Consider the following 24,408-nt stretch of genomic DNA (forward strand, 5'->3'; position numbering starts at 1 on the left):
TGGTAAAAAATAACTGTGATAGAGAGAATTCAAATTCGAGACCTTCCACTTCTTACATAAATGAGAAAATCAATCAAATCACCACTTGATTGTTTATTTTATTTAGAACTAGTTAAGAGTTTAATTAGATTTAATGTTCATATTGCAAAATGTGAGATATATATATATATATATTGGTTTTACTAATGTTAATTTTAATTGAAAAAATATATAAGAGACGTTTAAGTTAAACTTAGACATTAATCTTTATTATTTTCGTTTTTTCCCTCTCAATAGCCATTTACCCACACAGACAATTCTAAAAAAATAACTTAGGTCATACAACAAAAGATTGCAGAAAAAAACAGTGTGTTTTCGATAAAGCCGGAGTTGTCACTGCATAAAGACTATTGTGTGAAAGTAAAGTCGAAATTAGCGTTGATTTCCTTTGCTTAAGAGGTATTTATAATTTCATAACTTTTATTTATGTTTTATATATTTCTGTGGTTTGTCCGTATATTATGTATATGCGATGTTGTAGCTCCGTTGTTTGTTTTTTTCACCATTAACTTTATACTAAGCAGCAATTGGAGGACACCACCATTGCGTTCTGTCATTTTGATTTAAAGGAGCTGAACCCAGAACAGGTTGAGAATTCAACTTCTGAAATTCTAAAAATCAATAAAAAAAATAAAAAAGAAAAGTTGGTCCCCTGCTGCATAGTATGTAAATCTGTTAAATGCCTTTGCCGAATTTCTTCAAATTAGATTCATATACCATTTTCTCTCCAATGTGAGAGGAAAATCGGAAAAAATTAATTAAAATTACAATTTACTCTTATTTATTATATTTTTTAAAATAAAAATTAAACTCGTAATTTTACTATTCTTTCCTCTTTATTTTCGTCTTAAATATCTAAACATGAGTCCAGAAATTTTATTATATTTTTCTTTGTAGTTCCTTTTAGGAATAAGGCTCAATTTACTTCTTGAAATTGAGCGCAATACGTAATTTGTTCAAAAATTAATTTTTTATACAAATTACCCCTTAAACTTGTATCAAAAGTACAAATTACCCAATTTTTGCCCAAAAAATAAATTATTTGATACGAATCAAATATGATTAAAAAAAATTAAATATAAATCAAATATAATTAAAAAATAATAAATATTTTTCTAACTAAATATTTCAATATAATATTCGATATAATCAAATCTTTTTATAATTCTATAATTTTTTACAAATCAAATATTTGTTAAATTATTTTTAAATCAAATACTGTTTATTTTTATAATTATTATATATTTAAAAAAATTTATTTTCTAATTTTAATTTTTAAGTAATTTTTTTATTAATTAAAATAAAAAATATTTTCTTAAAAAAATGAGTTTTTTAATTTTTGAGTGCAATTATGTCGAAATTTAGAGAACAGATTTATCCTTAATCCTTTCTTTTAATATTTTCTTTCCTTTCTAAATTGCTATCCAAATAAATACACCGTAAAATTACAGTATAAGCCAGCTAGTACGGTAACAAACAAGCACATTCGTTTCTAGGTTATAAGATTCAACCAATTTACAGTAACACCCTCGTGCATTTTATGAAATGACTCTTTTACCGTTATCATAGCCTTGAGGCCCACAAGCTCCTCTGTTGTTTTTCCAACAGAATTCAATCAGCGACCTTACGATGGCTGCCACTGTTCAAAGTGTGGCGTCCACAGCAGGAGGCGCACGTTCACTGCCTTTTCAGCGCACGTTAGCAATAACAAGTACAAAGTTCTTGTCCAGATGGGTATCCTCGAAGATGGATTTTAATTTTCTGCAGCTCGGGTGCAGAAAGAACACAACTTTACCCGCCAGGAAGCTCCTAATTCGAGCTGCCAGGACTGAGTCTCAAGGTGTGTTCTTAGGCTTCAGACCGCCCAATTTTGAGGTGTGTATAAACTCTTATGTGTATTTATCTTAATGGCTGCTTGAGAGTTCATTTTTTTATTTGTATGAGTGTTCTTTTCTAACCATGGGGTTACTTGGTGTTGTGAATTATAGCTTCCAGAGCCTCTTACTGGGAAAACGTGGAAACTGGACGATTTTGAGTCGTATCCTGCTTTATTGGTGAGTTCATATTTGAACTTTCATAGATTGTTTTTGTTTGTTATTTTGTGGGAATATGTTAATTTGCTGTCTTTTGCTTTTGCTTAATGTTCATCTTCCAATGTTGCATATTCCTTTTCGATGACGATTGAATAAAGAAAAAGAAAAGACATTGTAATTTATAAATTTTTGCTTCTTGCCTTGTCCGTCCGCCCCCCATAAATTCGTAGTAGAATTAAGCCAAGTCGAATTCTTTTTTTTTTTTTTTTGGTTTTTTGGGGTCTCAAATGGTGCAATTTTCAATATTTAGAATTTCTTTTGCTGATTAATTTATGTTTGTGTTTTTTTTTTTTAATTTTGTTTTGGATCAATGTTTTAGGCTAGACTTCTGGTCCATGACTTGAGAAAATGTCATTCTCTTTCTAGACTTTCTGGAGTCTCATATATGATTTTTAACATTCTTGGGTTGTCAATAATTGTGAATCATCACTTAAAAATGGGAAATCAATTAACATGATAGCGAACACTGAACATAACACAACTTTAAGTGTGTCCAAACCCTAAGCAGGAACAATTTTATGTCATAAGGCATGCATGTAAGAGCAGAACCTGTCAACCATAACAGCAATCAATGAGGGCAGAAGGCTTATTTCTGGGGTATGGATCTCTCTTCATGTTGAAGATGGAAGAGTACCAAACTTTCTGTGGGATTTCCCTTCTTTGTCCTATCCTTGAAGAAGAATTACATACTCTCTTCACATAGGAGTGAGAATTACAAATGAGCCTTAAGGTTTTCAAGGTGTTATAATACTCCATATTTTAGGAGTATTTATGTTAATTACTTGGACAAACATTACTCTTTTTCATTAATTACCGCAAAAATTTTGTCTGTTAACGCATTGTATGCTATTTATTCTTTTTCATTATTCAGAAATGATTGCTAAATACCTTAGTAGTTAATTCAATTTAAGAAGGCATCCAAAACTTTTGGTTGATAAGGTTTGAAATTGTGGTCATTGTCGTATTGCCATTTCCAAATTGTCATGATTATAGTTAGTTTAATGTGTCTTTCCTTACTGAAAACTGCAAAATGGCACAAACTAATACTTGTACTATAGCTTGACTGACCATAGAGTATATTGACACTCCAGCTTATATCAAATATCTCATTTACTTGGGTTGCTACATGGATATTTTACTTAGTTTGCAACTATATTTACAAATTATACTTCTATTATAGTTATATTTAAATGGAGGTCTGTTGATGCTAAATCCTTGTTAACAATTTAACCCTTGCCCCTCTATTTGCACCACATGTTATTCACTACTATAACTTGGATATGTTCGGTTGTCAATAGCAATGCACCTAATGGTCTATGTTGGACATGTCCAACCATCCTGGTTTCTCCTTGCACAAATAATTTTTAATTGGTGTCTAGTGTTATTTCCACCATCCTACTAATGTATTCAGTAATATTTTATCTTGTTTGTAGTTCCACCCAGTAAACTTAGCATCTAGAGGGATGGTTTGGATAACCAAACCACATGTAATTTCTGCAAGCTAAGTTGATCATCTGATTAGCACTCCTAAACCAAACTGTATTAATGTATTAGCTGACATTTTAGGTTAATCACATTCACATTCATCTAATCTAATTGTAATCTGTGAATTAGCTCAAAACTTTGGGCTCAAAGTATTTAAATTAATTTTTATAATAATGGCCCAGTGAAAGACTCAAAGAAGCTTGTTATTATAGCTTATGATTAAGGTCATAAAAGAAGGAGGGACTAACTTTAACTAATTTACCTTCATTTACAACTGGGCCTGTGAAGCTGTGGGCCATTAATGCATGATGCCATGATAACCATTTCAAGTTTCTTTAGGCAACTTCTCTGTTTGGCTTTGACCAAGACAAGGAATTACTATATTGTTTCAATTCACTTGCAACAAGAGCACTTTGAGTTCCTGATTTTTTTTAAGGATGTCTTGGTGCCTTGGTGCAGGTTATGTTCATCTGCAATCATTGTCCATTTGTTATACACTTGAAGAAGGATATAGTGAAGCTCACAAATTTCTATATGAAGGTCGCTGAATCCTTTTACTTCTTGTGGGTTTGCATCATTTTCCTGTTGAAATATGCATAAATTTGCAAATGACTGTAGAATTAACATATTTAAATTTTATTGTATCATGCTGCAGAAAGGACTTGCTGTAATTGCCATATCTTCAAATTCTGTGGCTACTCACCCTCAGGTTTTATTGACTGCATTGTTTGAGATTAACACTATTGAAGGCATTGTATGATTTGTCAGAATAGAACTGCTCTTCGCAGGATGGACCAGATTTCATGGCAGAAGAGGCTAAATTACGTAATTACTCATTTCCTTATCTCTATGATGAGGTACACTAAAGATCCTGATCCTTGCTCTTAAAATTTTTTCCTCCCACGTTTCTCTTCAATACTATTCAAGTGTAAATGAATCAGATTAGCGATGTCAACTCTGGTGTCTGATTTGTGTCATGTAATTGCTGGTAGGGAATTCTCTAAGTAATTATTTGGTATTATTGTTTGACATAAGGATCTCTTATTTTTATGGAGAGGGAATGGAAGGAAAAATGAAACCCATAATTAGATGAAATTTTTTCTGGTGTGAGTGAGAAATTAATGATTGGTTATTGCAGAATGTAGTAGATTTTTTTTTTTCTGTATGGTTGATGCTACATTTGTTGAATTGCTTGACCATTGAAGTAAGTTCTAACATTCTGATATCTAGAACTTTATATTTTTTTGTGACATTTGTTTATGATCATATGCAGAGTAGAAGCAGGTCTAAAGAAGTTAAAGGTGATACTAAGTAATGTTGTAAATTGTTTTTCGTCACTTCTGTTGCATTTGATGTGGAATCAGTTTATTGAAGTCCAAAATGTTTGTCAATAGCAAAATCATAGGAATTTAGAATCTGTATTCAGGTATTCATGTTTGGTGAATAAGTCAACCCTACTAGCAGTTTTTCAGGCATTTGGGAAGGCCTGCTTTGGATTCTGATTGCATGGAGTGTAAGTGGAGCAGGTAGAGATTGTTAGACCCATTGAATTTTTTGAATGTTGGTGTTACATTTCTTGGTCCTGTTACCAAGGCATTTAATGCTGATTTTGGCGGGGTGTGGTTGACCCTAGTGAACTCATGCAGTTCCGATGAGTTACTGGCTATGAAAAGGCAGTTTAGGATTTGAAGGTCATTGATAACAATAAAGTGGTTGGCTGATAGGGTGGTCAAATCAAAATGGTGTTGCTTTGAAAAGATCTACTCCCATGGGACTGGCTTAGGTATTTTTACAATAGCGGGGCAACTGGAATCAGAAATCTGTATTTGATGTGGATTCTTGAAGTTCTATTTTAGTAAATATTAACTGCTTGTTTAACTACTGCCTTGTACAATCTCTCTCGTGGTGACTAATGATATATTATGGAAGTTAATCTAGTATGATTACCATTTTAATATGTACTCTAGTTGAAGTTGGAGAATCATCTCCTCATTGTTGCTCATCTGCAATCTATTCCAGATATTTGTGGCTTATATCATACCATTTTAGGGGTTTCTCTCTCATTCCTTTTTTTTTTTATTATTATTATTATTTTTTTTTTTGTCTCACGTTGGTGTTCGAAGTCTTCAAGAAAGGTTTGGAAGATGAGATACATTTTGGAAGTTTGGAGTCTTCATTTTGTGAAACATCAATTAGGAAAAAGAGATAACACAAGACATCTAAATTGTCTCTGTTGAACATCTGCTCTGTTTTTATATCCATAGGTTGTAAAATTCTTTGTTCTGGAAATGAAGCTATTCTTGTGGTTTTGTAAAGCGAATATGCTCCATTGAAATTAATTAATGGGCAACAGCAGATAGTAGTAACCTTGCACATGACATGTGGATGGTATGCTGCCTTAGGGGATATTATCAACTTTCATCTAGGTTTTTGTTCGAGAATTATACAGGATAAAACTGTTCTGTTTGAGCGTTGTAAAAGTTGTTTCTTTTGTGGAAAATTTGGCCGAGTGCCTGTTAGATGTGGCAGATCTTCTATATTTTTTTCTTATTTTTTACATAGATCTGTAAATAAGGTCCCTGTCATTGATGGAATCCCAAAATCTATCTTTTCAGCAAACAGTTGAGAGGCATTTTTTCAAGGTGAGGAATTCAAATCTGCTGTTAAGTTAGATAGTGTTGACTTTGATTGATAAAAGATATATAGTTTTTGGTGCTATTATTGATTCTGTATGCCTATCTTTTGCATGTCTTTTATATAAGAAATCAACAATAAGATGAATGAGAAGTTTGGTAGAACTCACAATACATTTCTAATATAAATACTAATCTATTGTTGGGATTATGAGAACATAATTTAAGAATGCATATGGTTAAAGTGGAGATAGGATATAATTCTATTGGATCTTCCAAACTGATTGTGCAAACGACTGAAATAGAAATATTTATTACTCAACTTTTCATCCACCTCCTTCCCCCCCTTCCGGAAAAAAAAAATGGTACACAGATGGGCAGTGAGCACATATTATGATCCTACAATAAACATGTGATATGACTACTTTTTGTTGTAAAGCTCATTTTTTTTCTTGAAATTTGTAGAATTCTCTTAACGACTTTGAAATTGCTTGACTCCAGTCACAAGAAGTTGCTCGAGATTTTGGAGCAGTTTGCACGCCAGAGTTTTTCCTGTTTAAAAAGGTGCTCATAAATGATAATCTTCAATAACTGCTTAAGTCTTTCGTGCCAGGTTGAAGGGATTAGTTACAATATTTTTTCCTCCCTGACCCTCTTTTGCTACTGAGAACTAATTGAAATCCATTATTGCTGGGTTCGATTCATTGGGGTGTCCAAGCAGTTAATTAACCTCTGCTTAGGCTTAAGCCCGCCAATGCTCATGGATCATAACTCCCATATGTATTGGAGATTTGCCCGCTCCATGTGGAGGGGACATTTGCGTGGACCCGAGGTGGAGAGTAGGAACTACACTAGTCCGCTAGTGAGTCTTAAGGGCTATAGTGCTCATAAGAATCTAATTCAACTTTTTAAACATGGAACTAAATTGATTTAGTGTTCCAGGATGGCCGAAGACCATTTGAGCTAGTTTATCATGGGCAGTTTGATGATTCCCGACCCAGTAATAATGTGCCTATCACTGGAAGGTTGGTGTATTTGGTTGCATATTTCATTTCAACTAATATCTCAATTTATATATTTGTGTGTACATATACACACACATCTTATCGTGTAATTTACTAAACTGCTTCAACAATATGTTTTAAAGGGACCTAAGTTTGGCAATAGATTGTGTTCTTACTGGCCAGCCAGTTTCATCAATACAGAAACCAAGGTATTGTATATCTTTTTTTTTATCAGATATCTTGAAGTTTATCCTACCATGGTTGCATGTCTAAGGCCATTGTTTCTTTCTGCAAAAGTATTGGATGTAGCATAAAATGGCATCCTGGAGCAGGAATGTGACCTTCGATACTCAGCCTAAAGATCATATCTTCCAATCCAAATTTTGTTTTCAGGTACATTGTATTTCTTGAGTTGATAACCATATTGATAATCTTAAAATGTGAACTTGTTTGCTAACTTTGTCATTCGTTCTTTGTTCTGATATATCACTTTTTATCATGTTATAAGTGTCATGTTCATTATTCGGATTCCATCAAGAGCAGAAGAGATTGGGGTAGTTTAACTCATGAATGTTTCAGCTTTTTCTTTAAAAAATTTTTTTAGAGGGAATGTTCAATTGGATATGTATTAATATATGTTTTACATTCTTTCAAACTACAATATTTATGTAATGTAAATTCTATAATTTTGTGCATCTCCTTCGTATTTTGCTGAAGACAGAGCAGTACAAAACAAGAATAGGTATTGTTTGAAATATTAGTAACATATCGGGAAATAAATTTTGGGGGGGGGGGGTAACATTTTTACCATCTTATGGTCTTTGTTCCTGTTCTTTCTGAGCAGGTGTTGTAGTGGATAAAAAGAGAAGAGAAATGGAACATGTGCAGTTATGCTTTTGGAATACGTACAAAAGGAACTAGAGTAGAAGAAATTTATTTAAATTCATAACTTCTGAGTGCCAAAACCCCAGAAGATCTAAGCTAAAGCCAATCAGATATGAACTTTGGTGTAATGATAAAGTTACTCCACTCGTGACCTGGAGGTCATGGGTTCAAGCTACGTAAACAGCCTCTCTGCAAAAGCAGGGGGGAAGACTGCAGGTGCACACATCAACGCTCCTTAGAGCCCACAAAAGTGCGATACTTTGCACATAGGTTTACCTTTTTTATATGAAGTAGATGAATGTCTTGGAAGATGTCATTAAATAAACTACAAACTTGAACATCGATAATTTCTTTTATTAGAAAAACATCTATAATGTGAAAATTGCGTTTCAATTTCTTTTTTAAACAATAGTATATTTTCTTAACTGACTCCTCTATCAACGTTCCAAAACAAATGTTTGATAAATAAAGATACAAGAGAGCTGAAATAGAGTATGGGAATTTCCATATGCATATTTCTCTGTGCTGCATGAGAAAGCCTAAAAATTTCATAATACTAATTGTTTATATGGATGGTAAGGAATTGATACTAAGCTCATGAATATTGTAGAATTAGGTGAAGTTGTAACACCTGTTGGCGCTGGCATGTAGACCTGGTTAGTTTTTGACTGTTGCTTTCTTAGTGGGTGCTTGAAGTAGAGTTTGAGCAATGTTGTATGAAATTCATTGGGGAGATGGTAGACTGTGAAAGACAGATGGATGGAGACCTCAGATTTTAAGTGGTCTATAACTTTGGTAATTGATGAATGGGACCACTAAGCGTGATTGGCTTCAACTTAATTATATTAATTAGGTAGGTTTGTTTAGTTCTTGGGTTTGATTGTCTGAGGTGTAAAGGGTAAACTATATGGTATTCGCCTTCACATTCTATTGAAAATCTGAAATAACATTTCCATCTTTATTTTTCAACTGTTTCACTGTAAGAAGCCAATATTTGTACAGTTTCAGAAGTTAAAAGTATAAATAGACAATTGGATGACTGAAAATCGAATGTTATTCTAGCATACAACATGGCAATAAATGAACATGCCTATTGTATCTATATTAGTACCAGTCACTGCTCCCTTGCAATCATTGTTTAGGAGGCATTGTTAACACGGATATATTCATTGTGACACAGACATCCTTCGGAAGACAAGCAACTATTGAGGAAAAAAGGCTATGTATTAACACCAGGATCTGTTGCTAGTTATTTTTTCCCTGAATTGTTACTGTATGTTACACTTATTGTTTGAATTTAAATTTCTTGAATGAGAAGTTCCATAGAACCGATAACTTGTATTTGATGGTTGCTTTTGTTCTTAGCCATCAGAGCTTGATAGGGTTCTTAAAGCTATCTGTGGGCCTGAGATGGTTTGATATCACATGACTAGAAACAACGTATCTTGTCAAGAACATGGAGCATGAGATTTCTTTATCTTTACTAAGATTGATGTTGGGTGGTCTTGTGGGGAAAACGGTGGTCCTTCTGCATCTTCATAATTTATTGATTTATTTTGGCTTATGCCAAGAAAATATTGGTGTCACAACCATAGCTTTTCATTGGCCCAGCTCCCTATGGACATCCAATAGGGTTCAAAAGCTGAATGTCTTTTCTCTTGGTCCCCAGTTTGAAAACTGCATTTGATAACGGGTCCTGTTTATTGCTATTTTGTACTGTAGCACTTTTTAATTATTGTTTACTTTCTGTGACCAATGCTGTTGATAGAAGCAGGTTTTTGTATCAACAAAATGACGGTTTCTTTTTAGTTTCTTATAAACATACTTTATGATAGTATCTTGGTCTAGGTGGGTTATAAGGATTCAAGAGGATTCTGATTGAAGATGAATTTTAGTTTACAATTTATTATTTTGACAAATGGGTTTAATTGTTCTTTTTTCTTTTTTCTTTTCTATTACTTTTGTAGAATGAAGGCTTGAAGCTAAATGGCATATTGGTCTCATTCTTTGTGGGGCATGTGAAAATCTAGCAGTTTTGAATGTTCTGACCTGTAGGAAAGTGAATAAAGAATTTGTGTGAATATAAAACGCCTTATAAGGATTTATCCGGCTGTCTTATTCTATTATTTTTAAACTACAGGATTTCACTTTGGTAGAACTGGCACGTGAAATTATGTGCACTCTGCAACTTTCCTTTGCTTTGGAGAGAAATCACAGTGTGAACTAAAGAATGCGTGTTAGTCCCTGAACTGACGGAAACCAAACTTGAATTAGTGTAGAAGAAATTGAATCTCAACTCCTAAAACAACAACATATATCGATCTATACAAATATTATTTTGTTGCTTGAAAAATAATCAATGAACTAATATGCAAGCTTTTTGTCGATTTATGGATTCAGGAAGGTGATTTAATTAGAGGTTCAGATGATCTGGAGAAACTAGAAGAGTGAAGTGCTGTTTTTGGATTAGTGCCTTCTCCTTTGCTGAGGCAATGTGATTTTTCAAAATCTTCATTTTCATGTCTGATCTCCTTCAGCAGTGCAGTTACATCTTTCATTGTTGGTCGTTCCTCTGGGGAAGGGTTCACACAGAGGAGGGCCACTCCAAGCACCTGAAGCATTTCTTGAAGTTGCGTTCCTGATCGAAGAAGTAGCTGCTGGTCTAGAATTGTTGTGAATTCTCTTTTTCTCTCTCGGAATTCCTTGTTAACCCACGTGACAATGTGGGCACCTTCAGGAATCTGATTATCGGTTGGTTCTTTCCCTGTTAACACTTCTAGAAGAACTACACCATAGCTGTACACATCACTCTTCTCAGTGATTCTGAAACTGTATCCGTATTCTGCAATTTGAAAATGTACACATTATGACAAGCATGTATATGTTTTGGGATTAATTCAAAATTTTTGAACATTTCCAACCGTATGTTTGGAAGAACTTGAATTGCTTGTACTCACCGGGAGCAATGTATCCATAAGAACCAGCAACTGTATTAGAAGCTTTTGAACATTCTGCAGAATCAAAAAGCTTTGCAAGTCCAAAATCTGCTAGAAAAGCTTCAAAGTGCGGTCCGACCAGGATATTATTCGCCTTGATGTCTCGATGTACAATTGGAGGAGTACAATCATGGTGAAGATATTCCAGGCCATGAGCTGCACCTAATATGATATTGTATCTTGCATCCCAGTCCAAGAATAGCTTCTTCTCATGGAGCAATCCAGCTAAACTCCCATTACTGATATAGTCGAACAAAAGCAATCTGGTTTTTCCGTTGTTACAACATCCCAGAAGCCTGACTATATTCTTATGTCTTATTGATCCAAGAGTTCTAACTTCAGCAGCAAACCAGTCTCTCTCTGGAGTCTCACCATTCTTTACTGGCCAGAGCTTTTTTACAGCAATAACCTGTTTCAATGGTGTCTCAACGCGGTAAACCATCCCTGAACAACCTTTTCCAATGATGTTTGAATCTGAGAGCCTTGTTACAACATCACTGACAGAAAAGTTAAGCTTTTGAAATGGGGTCAATTCCCAACTCAATATGTTTTCTTCATCCTTCCTATCAAATGCATCTCGATGAATTTTGATAAATACAAGCACTCCCACAAGCACAACCAACATTGTCACAGTTAAGCTGAGAAGAGTACACATGATGAGTTTTTGGGTGTTCTTTCTATGGCTATTTCCAGTTAAGGAACACTTGTTTCTGTTAATGCAGAGCTCTCTATTACCAGCATATGCTGTGGCAGGAAGATCGTGGAAGAACTTTGTGTCAGGAAGGAATCCTGAAAATTTGTTGTATGAGACATTCAGCGAAACGAGATTGTCCAGACTGCCCAATACTGTGAGTGTCCCTGTGAGTTTGTTGTGAGAGAGATCTAAGTTGGCAAGTTTTGAGAAGTTTGCAAAGCTTTGTGGAATTGAACCTGTTAAAAAATTCCTACTTAAATTCAGGAGGATATCTAGTCCTTGCAATTGACCAATCTCGTCTGGGATTGAACCGATAAGTCTGTTGCTGCTCATATCTAACAACTGCAGATCCTTACATAGGCCAAGTGACTTGGGAATTAAACCAGCAATATGGTTTTCACTAATTACCAGTTTGTTCAAGGATGTTAGCCTGCCCAAGTTGTCTGGTATGGTGCCTGATAAAGAGTTCATTGAAAGGTCTAAAACATTTAGATTAACAAGGAATTCAAAGGTTGTTGGGATGATGCCTTGGACTCTATTGCCATGGAAATCAACCATTTCTAGATGTGTGCAATGGCCGATTTCACGAGGAATTTCTCCAGTGAATTGATTATCTGACAATTCGAGGAAGCTCAAGTTGCGTAGTAACCCTATTTCTGGTGGAATTTGACCAGTGAAGTTATTTGATCCTAATCGCAAACGGTACAAACCAATGCAGTTGCCAATGTCAGATGGAATTTCACCTGAAAGTCCATTTGATAACAGAAGCAATTGGTTTAAGTTCTTGAGATGAAAGAGAGAATGTGGAACTGACCCAGTAAGGAAGTTGTGTGAAAGATCAATTGCTTGAAGTTTCTCACAGTTGGCTAGCTCTGCAGGTATGCTTCCATGGAGGTGGTTCTGCCAGGCATAAAACAATGAAAGCTCCTTCAGTTGACCAATGGTAGTTGGAATCTCACCAGAGAATCTGTTGTTATCCAGTTCAAGCTGCTTCAAATGAGAAAGGTTTCCAAGAACAAGTGGTATTTCTCCTGAAAGGTAATTATAAGACAAAAGAAGCTCCTCCAATGGTACTAATTTGGCTAGAGACTCGGGAATCACACCAGTAAGAGCATTCATTGAGAGATCAATCATTTTCAAATCTGAACAGTTCCCTAAAACTCCTGGAATGGTCCCAGTTAGATTGTTCTGCCATAACAGCAACCTTTTTAGGTTTTTTAACAAAGCCAATTCTTCAGGAATCTTGCCTGAAAGTTGATTTCCATATAGAAATAGGTCTTCTAAAGCTGAGCAATTACCAATTTCTGCTGGGATGTCACCAGTGAGGTTAGCCGTATAAATTGAAAGAGTCTTGAGAAACTTCAATTCCCCTAAACTTCTCGGAATCTGTCCCGAAATCCCAGTGTCTGCAAGACCCAGGTAAACTAGCTGTTTGCAGTTTGATATCTGCATTGGGATTTCACCATGAATTTCTGGGTTTCCACCAGCGCGAAAACTTTCCAAAGCTAATAATTGACCTATTTCTGCAGGAATATGCCCAGAGAGCTCATTATCAAACAGTTCAAGCTGTCTAAGTTTCGTACAGTTTCCTATTTCTGCAGGAATCTCCCCATGTAGAAGATTTGTACTTAGTGAAAGTGATTGCAATTCTGATAGTTTGCCAATTTCTGCTGGGATATTTCCTGTTAACGCATTGAAACTGAGGTTCAAGTTGATCAATGAAGGCAGGTTTCCTATGGAAGCTGGAATTTCACCTGTGAGATTGCCATTGGTAATAACAAGAGTAGTGAGATGATTAAAGGACAAGAGCTGGGTAGGGAAGCTGGTAGGAAGCTTAATGGAGGTTATTGTTATTTCTGAGATAAAACCATCTTTAGAGCACTTCACATACTCCCATTTGCATGGATTTTGATGGGTTGGATCCCAAGAAGAGAAAAAAATAGCTGAGAAAGAAGAATTAAAAGTTGAAAGCCATGAAAGTAGAGAGTGGCCTTCTTGGTTCAATGCGGAGATGGCTGGAAAAAGAGAGATGTTGAGAAACAAGAGAAAAATAGTTATTGCATTGCTTGACATAATGAGGTTAGCACTCTCTTCTACTGTGCTATCTCTTTTAATTATAGCACATATTCCAGTACGCTCCAAAAATTTCTTTGAGTGTTCTCTTTTATGAGATTGGGTTACTGAAATGCCCTTGGTTTAATCCATATTTACTGACAGAACATAGACTATAATCTTGAATCTTTCACCTTTTCATGAATATCATTACTATTTTTTTTACTGGGGTAGATTGGGAGATTTACTATGGTTAATTTGCAATGTCTAAAATTTTTATTTTTTACATATGAGTTTTCTTTTATGTATGAGCTTTTTCTTTACAACGAGTATTTATTTATTTTTTCTGGAATTCATGAAAAGGAAAAGGCTTATAGGGTTTGAATATTGGATTTTCTACGAGACAGACACTTAACCATTGAACTACTACCTTAAAAGTAGTTGAAGTATTTATAAAATTATACAAACATGTTAATCCGGTTATAAGGATAAGATGCTATGTTGTGGAAAAATTCCAAACAGAAGACTATCGTGTTTGAAAATGATGTTATTGTATATAATTGTATTTGGAATTTTGCTATGGAAAGTATTGGAAAAGGGAAAATATCAAAGGCTATAGATAGATAAGACCATATGAAAGATTTAGATTATACGCATGGAAAGTACTAATAATTAATTTTTTTTCATTTCTTTTGAAAAATAAATAATTAATTAATTTACAAGTTGATTGTGTATTAACATTTATTATTCTGTAATTTTTGCATGATAAATTTCTGATAGCAATTTTTCTTTTTTCAGTGGTTCAGGTACAATGATCGCTCATCTTTAGAGTTAAAATGCACAGCAATTGAGACTATGGAAAGGACAAAGGAAAGAGCACACCAAAAGGGAGGTGGACACCACAACATTTTTTCTCTAATATTTATAATATTATGGTGAAATCTCAAAATCAATTTATATGAAGGGAAAAACCAACGTCCCTCTTATCATGAAAGTAGGCCAATGATCTTTCTCTAAAGGGTAACCTAAAAAAAAAAAAAAAAAAAAATTATATATTTAATAGAGCCATGCCTTGTATGAGGAGGATGTTTGTCCTTCCCCATGCATGAACCTTCTCATTTATTCAATATAAAGCTAATACAAATTTGGCATTTATCATATGAACTCTTCTTTCTTGGTACAGTATTGACCTTTTTCTCACCTCTGCAAATTTTTTTTTTTTTTTTTTTTTTTTGGTAGAAACCCTTTTCTATGTATTCTGTATAGATTTTCATCATTGGATATAAGGTTTTTGCTTCCATTATTATTGTCATTTGAAGCTTTTATACATACATGCACCTCTGTGTATTTTACAGTATTCATACAGAAAAAAAAGTGGATGGTAAATAGTATCATGGGTTAACTTGTACAAACTGTAATAAGTTCACCTCTCTTATTTGATTAAATATAAATGAAATTAAAAAAAAAATTATATACCATAAAATCGTAAATGACAATTCGTGATTATCCCAATGATGTTTAAATATTAGAAGTAGAGTCAAATGTCTAATATTAATAGTAAATAATCCAATTTTTTAGACTTTCAATTATAATTTTTAAAGTAAACTTTGAAATATGATTTGGAATGTAATACGAAAGTTTATGTTTGAACTTCTTATAAAAGTATTTCTAGTATATTTTTGGATGAATAATTATTCTCAATGACTGTGAATGTGAATTTGAGTTTCAAAGGTAAAATCATAAAGAATTTACCATTTACATAATTTTTTCTTTTTTACCAATTTATATATATATGAGGGTCTCAGTCATCAAAGTTGTAATTAAGGTGTGCAATAGTTGAAGTTGATCAATCTAATTATTGATTGTCTTATCATAATTATGTGATTTACATACTGCACTCAGGAAGATATAAACCCATCATTTCACTTGCCATTCCTAATTAATCTATTTTCTATTTCATGATGCGTGAGAAACACTCGTGCCCAAGTTCTAGATCCTACATAATACTTGGAATTTTTTTATTAGTTAATATCAACTAAATTCTTTTATATGGAAATTTTAATGATGAAAAACTCTCTTTTTCCAAATTAAAAAAAAAAAAAGATATAAATTTAATTTCCTAGGTATTGAATATTTAAGTATCAAAATATCAAACCAAATGTATAAGTGTATAGACAATCATTTCTTTTCTCCTAATATAAATTAAGTACAAGTCTACTTTTTTGACATGTCTCAATTTAAATTTATAGAAATTAAATACTAGTAAAGAATTTTAAATTTATGTTTTGTGCAGTTATAATTTTTTAATAAAATTTAAAACTATTAATTTACTCTTTTAGCCTTTTTTTAATTTAATACTGTATTTGTTATTAATTTTCTTATTTAGCTAAAAAAATTAAAAGGTTAAAAAAAATTATCTAAATTGGAAACGAACCGGAACTGGTGGTTTTTAAACTGTATAAAAGCGGTTCGATTTTGGTTCCACCTTTTTTAAAACTGAAATCGGCAGTTTTAAAATCTAAACCGGCAGTTTTAAAACCGTGGTGATGCCTATTTTTCTTGCCTAAATCCCAATATTTAAGCAAAATTTAATTATTACAATAATAACATTGTTATAAAATTAATTAATTAATTAGTTATTATTATGGGCCCAGAAGTTGTAGTGCAACCTAGAGAAATTTGAGTTCCTGTTTCTGATTACGTGGGAGGTCACTGTCTTCCCTCGACAACATTCTTTTGGGCACCAAAAAGGAAATAAAAAACATTAGATAAGATTAATCCAAGTAACTATATATATAGATTTTGCCAGATTTATACATTCCATCTGAAAGTTAGATTTTAAGACATTTCTTTTTCCCTTAATTTGCACTCTTTAGTCTTTATAAGGGAATGCCAAAAGTGAGGGAATTAATGGGCTAATGACCTAAATTTCAAGCTAATAATTTTTTCTTATTGGAGTTCTATTAGACTAGACTAGACAATGACCCTTTCTATTCAAAAAGATTATATTCTTAAATTCACCATAAAGAAATAATTAATTTTGAAAAAATATTCTTAACTTTATATATAATTTTAAAGAAAAATACATTAGAAGCGTATAATTATTATTTTTCAATTATGTAGTGAATAATACTTAATTTGCTCAGTGGAATAGATTTTATCTAAAATTGATTAGATTCTTAAATGAAAACGAACAACGTATTTGAAATCAAATAAAAGAAAATCAGATAACTGTCTTTTCTAATATCCATCTTTTGAAATTTTCTACCAAAATCGATTCAAAATTTAAATTTTTCTGTAAGTTATATTGAGAATAAATTGAAGATTATTCCTATTATATAATACAATTAGCAAACAACTAATTCAATCCAGAAAAGTAAAAAGTAAGTTGATGTTTCCATTTTAAAGAAAGGTTGATTAGTTGAGGTCATAATTCTTTATAAATAATGACTGTCTTTTCAATTCAATTGGAAGAATATTAGCTTGCACACTTTTGTTCCATTCATTATTTGTTTAATAATAAAAAAAAAAAAAAAAAAGGAAGATGAGTGATTAAAGGGGAATAACTTTCTTTAGGCTATGTTTAGTTGGGTATCATGCAATGTTTATAATGTAATCAAAGATGTAATGCAATGAAAATTGTAATGGAATAGAATGTAATTAAGATTCCATTAATATATTTGGTAATGTAATTGAGAAAATTTATGGAATGTAATCACCATTCCATTTCTATGTTTGTTTATAAAAATATAATGTAATTAAAACACTACCGCTACCACCACCAATCAAACCGTTACCACCACCACCATCATAACTACAACTCTATCACCATCACCTCAAACACTACTCCACTATCACCACATCATTATTAATATAAAAGAATATCGAAATCAAAAGCTATTTATTATTAAGTTATTAAAGTCCGTTTAGATTTATAAATTTATTTGAACTAAAAAATTAAAAGAAGGTAAGTCAAAAAAATATAATGTAACAAAATAAAAGTTAAAGTCATTATAAATTAATTTTTTCATATATTTTCGTTAAAAAAATTAAATTACAATATAAAATGATGGGTATTTTGATCTTTTAGGTGATTTTTCATTCTATTTTTCCTATTCCTATAATAAAATAAAAAAATAAAATATAATTTTTATTCCGCGTTGCATATTAAACACTAAAAATATAATTTTATTATATGATGGTTGTGGTAGTGGTGGTAGAGCAATTGTGCTGATGATGGTTGTTAAGGTGGAGGCAGTGGAGCAGTGGGGATGGTGGTGATGTGGTGGTGCAATAGTGATGGTGGTGTGGTGGTGATTGAGTGGTGGAGCGATAGTGATTGAGGTGGTAGAGCAGTGGTGGTGGAGTGGTGGTGGTGGGAGTGGTAGTGGATCAGTGGTGGTGATGGTGGTTGAGGTGATGGAGCGATACTAGTGGTGGTGATGGTGGTTGAGGTGGTGGAATGGTGGTGATAGTTGTGGCTCGACGACGGCGGCAGAGTGGTATTGGTCGTGTGGTGGTGGAGATGGTGGTATGGATGGTGGAGCAGTGATGGTGGTAGTGGTGGTGGTCGGATTGGTCGAGCGATGGTGGTGGAACGGTGATTGTGGTTGTGGTGGTGAGGTAGTAGTATTAAATAGCCTTGAATTGTAAAGTTTTTATTGGAGTAACTTGATGTAATTGGTATTACATGTGTTTGATACAATGGACAAATACATGTGTTTTTTGATATAATGAATATTACATCAATTTAAGTAAAGAAAATTACACATGTAATCTCAATTACATTACATTTTCCAAAAAAAAAAAAAAATCTAACCAAACAATGTAATTAATCATGTAATATAATTCTCATTCTATTAAATTGTTGATTACATCATACTAAGCATAGTCTTAGGATAAGCAGTGCGTTGGTTGTTTGGTTCGTTCACAGGGTCTAAGAATGGTTCAATAACCGAATTGATTTGACTGAATTTTCAAAATACATTATGAATCAAACTGAATTTTACTTGAACTGAAGATCACTAAACACAGTTATAAAGCGAGTTATATTTTTTTAGAGTTTTTCATATATAGCTCTTCTAAATTACCATTCCAAATCAAGAAAAAAGATAATGCAGAAGTATGCGAGTCCATATTAAATAAATATAAAAGGAGTAAATAATATATAACGAAAAAAGTGAACTAATCAATATGACTTTCATCATTTTATGTTAAGATAAATCTAATTCATTATAAGTAAAAATTAATAAATAAATTATTAATGAATTTGATAAATTGGTCGTAGGCTAAGATTTCACATGATACTGTGAGGGGGGATGAAAAAATAGAAGGGAATAGCGTTCGGTTTGGAACCGAATGAATATATGTTGAATAAAGTGAATATTTTTAAATATAAATTGAATCGAAATTAAATAGACACAAAATGGAACCGAATTAATTCGATTTCAATTATTTTGAGCATGTTTGGACTTATTTTTAGATTCAACAAAAAAAATATTTTGAATTTAAAAATTTTAAATTTTTTATTAAAATCGAAATATAATAAATTATGTAAAATAGTAGATTGACTCAACTGAATCAATTTGATTGATTTTTTCAAACTATGACAGTCTCATAAATATTTAAAGAATATGTATTTCAACTCAGTCTTATCTTTCTATTTTTTTGCTACATCTACGCTTATCATTTTATATTTACCGATAGATATTTAAAAAGCACTATCGGTCTATTCAATTTTTACAAAATAATTGAATAAATTAAATAATCGAATCAAATAAATCAAATTTTTAGTTTAATTCAATTTTATATACAATTTCTAAATTTCTTGATTTATGGATGGGAAATAAATGGCTTAATAGATTCCAAATAAATCATTTTTTTTACAAAAAGAACACATAGAAAAATGAAAATTGTTCAATTTAACTTCCAAATTACAATATCTAATAAATTTATGGATAAGTTTATAAATGAAAACCATGACAAACACACTAACATTTATTCATTCATCTAGAAAATCTTTGTAAGATATGTGTGACACACAAAATCCTAAGAGATGACCCTACAAGAGGACATGAAAGGCATTTTAGAAATGAAAAGAACAAACAAATGCAAAAGAAAGAAGGAAGAGAAAGAGAAGTAACATAAGAAGGGATCTTTCAATTGATTTGAAGATGGAAGCAACTTTGATTAGCTGTTAAGAGAAAAACAGAGGCTGAGGCTATGGCCCTTGCTTGGAATATATTGTGGAAGGTGGGCCGACTTATTCCCCAACCATCACTAGTAGCAGTGGGCACAACTATATTTCCCAAATTTTTTTTATTATTTATTTCGTTTGATTTGATATTTTGACACTGACCATTCTTTCCTTTATGAGGTGAAGTAAAATATTATTAAATTACAAATTATTAGCAAAGTTATTTCCCCAAATTTGTGTGGTTTGCTACTTGGAAATGAAGTTTAACGCTGAGGTACCTGAAATTAAAAATTTTGGATTTAATTCTTAATACCATTTATTATTTTTAATAAAAATAAATTTCATTTGCTCTTTAATGGATTTAAGGATTTAGAACTGTATATATGTTAATTTAGAGTGAAGATATTGCTGGATTATGTAGATGGTCATTTGTAATTCAATTCAAAATTATTTAATTTCGAACAAAGGGTAAATCACTATATGAAATACGAAATGCGTTTATTGATATGTAAAAATTAAAAGTTAGCTGGCTTAGTTATATTTAAATCAACAAAATTTATTTTTATTTTAATAATTTAAAATGAAATTTAAGCTGTGCTCAGTCTATTTAATTGCTCGATATATTTATTAATTCATATTAAATACATTGAATATATGCTATCTCAAATGAAGATTTAATCAGATGAGCTATAGATTGTAGATGGAAGGTTAAGTGTTTTGCCAATAATAAAAAGTGGCATAATTAGAGTCTTAAGTAGAGATTAAGAGCAACAAAATCAATTAATTGATAGGAGTATGCAGAAAAGATTTCAGACAAGCTTCAAGTCACCAGCAAGTACCAACACACTACACTAATTTCTCCAAGTACAAAGAGTATAAAGAGCATTAGTTAAAGCAAAAGGGGGAAAAAAGGACTTGAAAGTTGAAATTATAGGTCAATATAAAGAATTAAAACTGTCCCAATACCCTATTAAGTAAAGGGCCACTTATGTGCTTCTGTTGAAGGCAAAGCATGGGATCTCAAATCATTAGGCATTTTTCAAACATTTTACATTTATTTTTTCCAATCAAAACCATTATATTTGATGTTGGTGTTGTAACTTATTGGTGACCTCCACCACCTTGGGCCATGCTGTTAAACACTAAAGATTAAGCATTATACAGCAATTATTAAGTTCAAATTTTAAAGCTCCGTCATTGTCAAGATAATTCACTGTTTATCTTTTTTTTTTTTTTTTAAATCAAATTATTAAGGCTACTTCCACCAAATTAGTGTAACTTATCCTTGCACGTTTTATCAAAAAAATATACATAAATTTATTCTTGTACAATTATCAAAAAAATATATTACACTTTAAATTTTGCGGATGATCCATTGTACTCTTTGAAATTATGAATTTTGATATGTTGCACAACTCTCCATATTAGCAACAATAATTTTTAGGATATTAACTTTTGTATGCAAAATATTAATATGATATATAGTTAATATGACTTTTTGAACAATAAATTTTACATCTTTTAACTATCTTCAATTATCCAATAATCATTTAATCGATTTAATTCTATAAGTTTGAGCATTATTCAGTAATGATTATTTTAAAGTAAAATATTTAATTGGTCAAAGTAAAAGTTGAAGGTATTATAGGTATTTTATGAATACAAGAGCGAGTTTATATATTTGGTTGTTTTTCATCTATTTAATAAATGTTTAATCATTTAATTTTATAAATTAAAGTCGTCAATAAAAAAATTTTATAAATTAAAAATATTTAACAAAGTGTAATTTTAAAAATTAAAAATATCATATAATAAGTAGAAGGTAAAATTTATGCATTTGGGGTCACCTTACAACCACACGTATATTTACCTTTTTTTTGTCAACCTAAAAAGAGTAAAAATTTATTCGATGTCTTCGTCGGCTCAGGCCACCGGTCAGGTGTTGATGTCCCGATTTAAAATACTTCTATAGACGATTTAAGACATTTTTATAGGGTGCACCGACCCCTCCTCTCCCCTCTCCGAGCACTGATGGGAGATGATGCTCCATTTCTGCAGGATCTTAGCGTTGCAGTTCTCACCTACGACAGTAGAACTCGACTTAAAATAGCCCATAACTCTTGGTAAGAGAGCCAATATTTAAACATCATATATAGCGAGATGTTACCGTGGAAAATCAAATCTAAATCAAACAGGCGAACGCTGACCTGAATGCCTTTACCACCGGGCCATCTCGAGTGGTCCACACATATATGTACTTGGTGTAAATGTTAGCTATTGAGCAGTTAGACAAATATTCTAATCTATAGAAAGTAACACTAACACTTCGATTGGATGTGGCACCTACCACATCTATCAAAAAATCACCAAACCCAAGTGTCATTTTAGTGGAGTTGATAGAGATCAAGCCCAAATCTAAACTTTCCATTTGATAGCCCAACCCACCTAAAAGGCAACTAATTATTAAAAAAAAAAAAAAGCATAAAAAGTCTACCACTAATTTTCTCTTTATTTCACTTATATTCAGCTGAATTCTTGAAAGGAGAGCAACACTTTACCTAATGGAAATGTATAATACTAGCCTAAGGTTTACGCTCAACGCTCTACCTTTTTACTTTTCACATAGAATTTTATGGTATTATCAATTTTTATTTTGATTTATTAAACACTTCAATTTATAAAATTAGATATGTTAAACAGTTTATTTGACTCATTGAACACCTTAGTTTATAAAATTAGATTGATTAAACGCTATTAGATAGTTAAAAAATGTAGAAATTATTATTTCACAAGTTGTATTATCCACATATTAAATTAATATTTTGCATATAAAACACAAAAACCTTTAAAACTATTGTTTTTAGTATAAAGATGTGTGAAATTATTACAAAAGGTCAACTTTAAAGTGCTAAAAGGTCAATCATAAAATTTAAAGTACTACAAAATTTTTTATTAAAGTTCATACGTTAAACTATGTATTCAGTTTATTCAATTATTGATTTATCATTTTAAAAAAATTTTCATTTTGCATAAATTATCATTAATAAATTAATAAATAAATTTGGTTTTCATAAAATCCAAGATTGGCCAAGGAAAAATAGTAGAATCTTTTTTTTTTTTTTTTTATAAAAGAACATATATTTGAGTTAAGGTACATCGTACATTCTTTGACAACGGTGGAAAGTGTTTTTTTTTTTAAAGTAAAGTTTTTAATTGCTGTATTTATCTTAAATCCACTAATTTATAAGTTGTCTCGTAGTGGATATATATACATTGTGATTAGGAACAAAATCAGTTTGGGAGAAAGCCCAACCAACGAAACTAAACATCTTGGGCTAGACAACTCCTAAATTATTCAACCTTAATTGGTGTTAATCACTAAAAGATGAAAATTTCCCAAGATTTGCCATAGTAATATCCACTTTGACACTCACATCAAGGTTAAAAAGTTTAATTAATCCTTAGGAATAAAATACAAAATCAAATTACATGACTCAGCTTTCATGCGTCTCGCAGCAAACAAAGAATAGCCAGAATATATGCATCAGTAAATAGATATAGGCTTAGACATCTCGTAGTTAAAATATAAAAAAAAATTAAATTAAATTGCAATTAAGGTATGTATGATAATATTAGTTGTTAGCTATTAACTCTTGACTAATAATTATTTATCTAATGGTTTAAATTAAAAATATTCGGTAAAAATGAAAATGTTACCAATGATCAATAAAGGTAAAGTTTTGATTAAGTCAGAAATGTTACCAGCTAATTTAAATGTTGCAGATTTGAAGCCATCACATGCTTTGAAATAATTTGAGTACAAATGCGCATCAGATGAATTGATGGATTTAGGTGCAATGGTCATATCACTGCCCGGTGCTTAATTAGTAATTCTGTATAAAAATCTATTTCCTGATCTTGAAATGGTCTTGAAACAGAGATGACATGTGAGAAACGTCATAGCATGTGATGGCTTTAACATCATTGAATAGACCACTGCCAACTCTTATCTCAATTGAAGGATCTGCTGGAATCTTCAATCTAAAAATATGGACTCATCTTTTTGATCATCATCACAAAGCTATTTCATATGATTTGATATGATTTTCCATTTTCAACTATGATCCACCTTAGCCACAGGATTGTGGCCCATCTTGTCTCGTATTATCAATATGATTGACTTTCAATTTCGAAGATTAACAAAGTGAAGAGAGTATTAGTGTTAGTTGTTGATTATATTTGAAACCCCACAAATATTGTAATTTTTTCTTTGGCTAGATAAATAAATTCACTTTTGTAATTTATAAAAAATTTATAGTACTCTCAATTTT

At 31.8% G+C, this 24,408-nt stretch overlaps 2 protein-coding genes across 20 annotated transcripts; one reads left to right on the forward strand and one right to left on the reverse strand.

Moving 5' to 3' along the window:
- The first annotated feature begins 1,591 nt into the window (after positions 1-1,591).
- On the forward strand, positions 1,592-11,052 carry LOC105629143 (Thioredoxin superfamily protein). Of its 19 annotated transcripts, XM_089725766.1 has the most exons (13): positions 1,594-1,914; positions 2,028-2,093; positions 4,077-4,157; positions 4,273-4,326; positions 4,391-4,474; positions 6,233-6,259; positions 6,752-6,814; positions 6,972-7,112; positions 7,193-7,275; positions 7,398-7,463; positions 7,552-7,647; positions 10,280-10,375; positions 10,540-11,052. In XM_089725766.1, exons 1-11 carry the CDS (start codon positions 1,669-1,671, stop codon positions 7,592-7,594), a joined length of 954 nt encoding a protein of 317 aa, XP_089581892.1. In that variant the 5' UTR covers positions 1,594-1,668; the 3' UTR covers positions 7,595-7,647; positions 10,280-10,375; positions 10,540-11,052. The 19 variants fall into 19 exon arrangements, with proteins under 19 accessions (XP_089581895.1, XP_020533019.1, XP_089581896.1 ...); XM_089725764.1 differs by lacking the exon at positions 10,280-10,375; XM_089725768.1 differs by lacking the exons at positions 10,280-10,375; positions 10,540-11,052 and adding an exon at positions 10,107-10,273.
- Positions 10,390-13,959, reverse strand: LOC105629144 (uncharacterized). The gene is made up of 2 exons (XM_012210675.4): positions 11,097-13,959; positions 10,390-10,981 (listed from the first exon to the last, which is right to left on the reverse strand). Exons 1-2 carry the CDS (start codon positions 13,900-13,902, stop codon positions 10,536-10,538), a joined length of 3,252 nt encoding a protein of 1,083 aa, XP_012066065.1. The 5' UTR covers positions 13,903-13,959; the 3' UTR covers positions 10,390-10,535.
- Positions 13,960-24,408: the final 10,449 nt, after the last annotated feature.

This window comes from Jatropha curcas, chromosome 9 (assembly GCF_041381405.1).
Source record: "Jatropha curcas cultivar XTBG-Jc1 chromosome 9, XTBG_Jcur_1.0, whole genome shotgun sequence".
Taxonomy (NCBI): Eukaryota; Viridiplantae; Streptophyta; class Magnoliopsida; order Malpighiales; family Euphorbiaceae; genus Jatropha; species Jatropha curcas.

Excerpts from the sequence above, each read along its gene's own strand:
- LOC105629143 (XM_089725766.1), top strand. The coding sequence starts at position 1,669 with ATGGCTGCCACTGTTCAAAGTGTGGCGTCCACAGCAGGAGGCGCACGT. Across the intron at positions 4,327-4,390 it reads CTGTGGCTACTCACCCTCAG|AACTGCTCTTCGCAGGATGG; the intron begins GTTTTATTGACT and ends TTGTCAGAATAG. Across the intron at positions 7,276-7,397 it reads AATGTGCCTATCACTGGAAG|GGACCTAAGTTTGGCAATAG; the intron begins GTTGGTGTATTT and ends TATGTTTTAAAG.
- LOC105629144 (XM_012210675.4), bottom strand. The coding sequence starts at position 13,902 with ATGTCAAGCAATGCAATAACTATTTTTCTCTTGTTTCTCAACATCTCT. Across the intron at positions 10,982-11,096 it reads TTATGGATACATTGCTCCCG|AATACGGATACAGTTTCAGA; the intron begins GTGAGTACAAGC and ends TTCAAATTGCAG.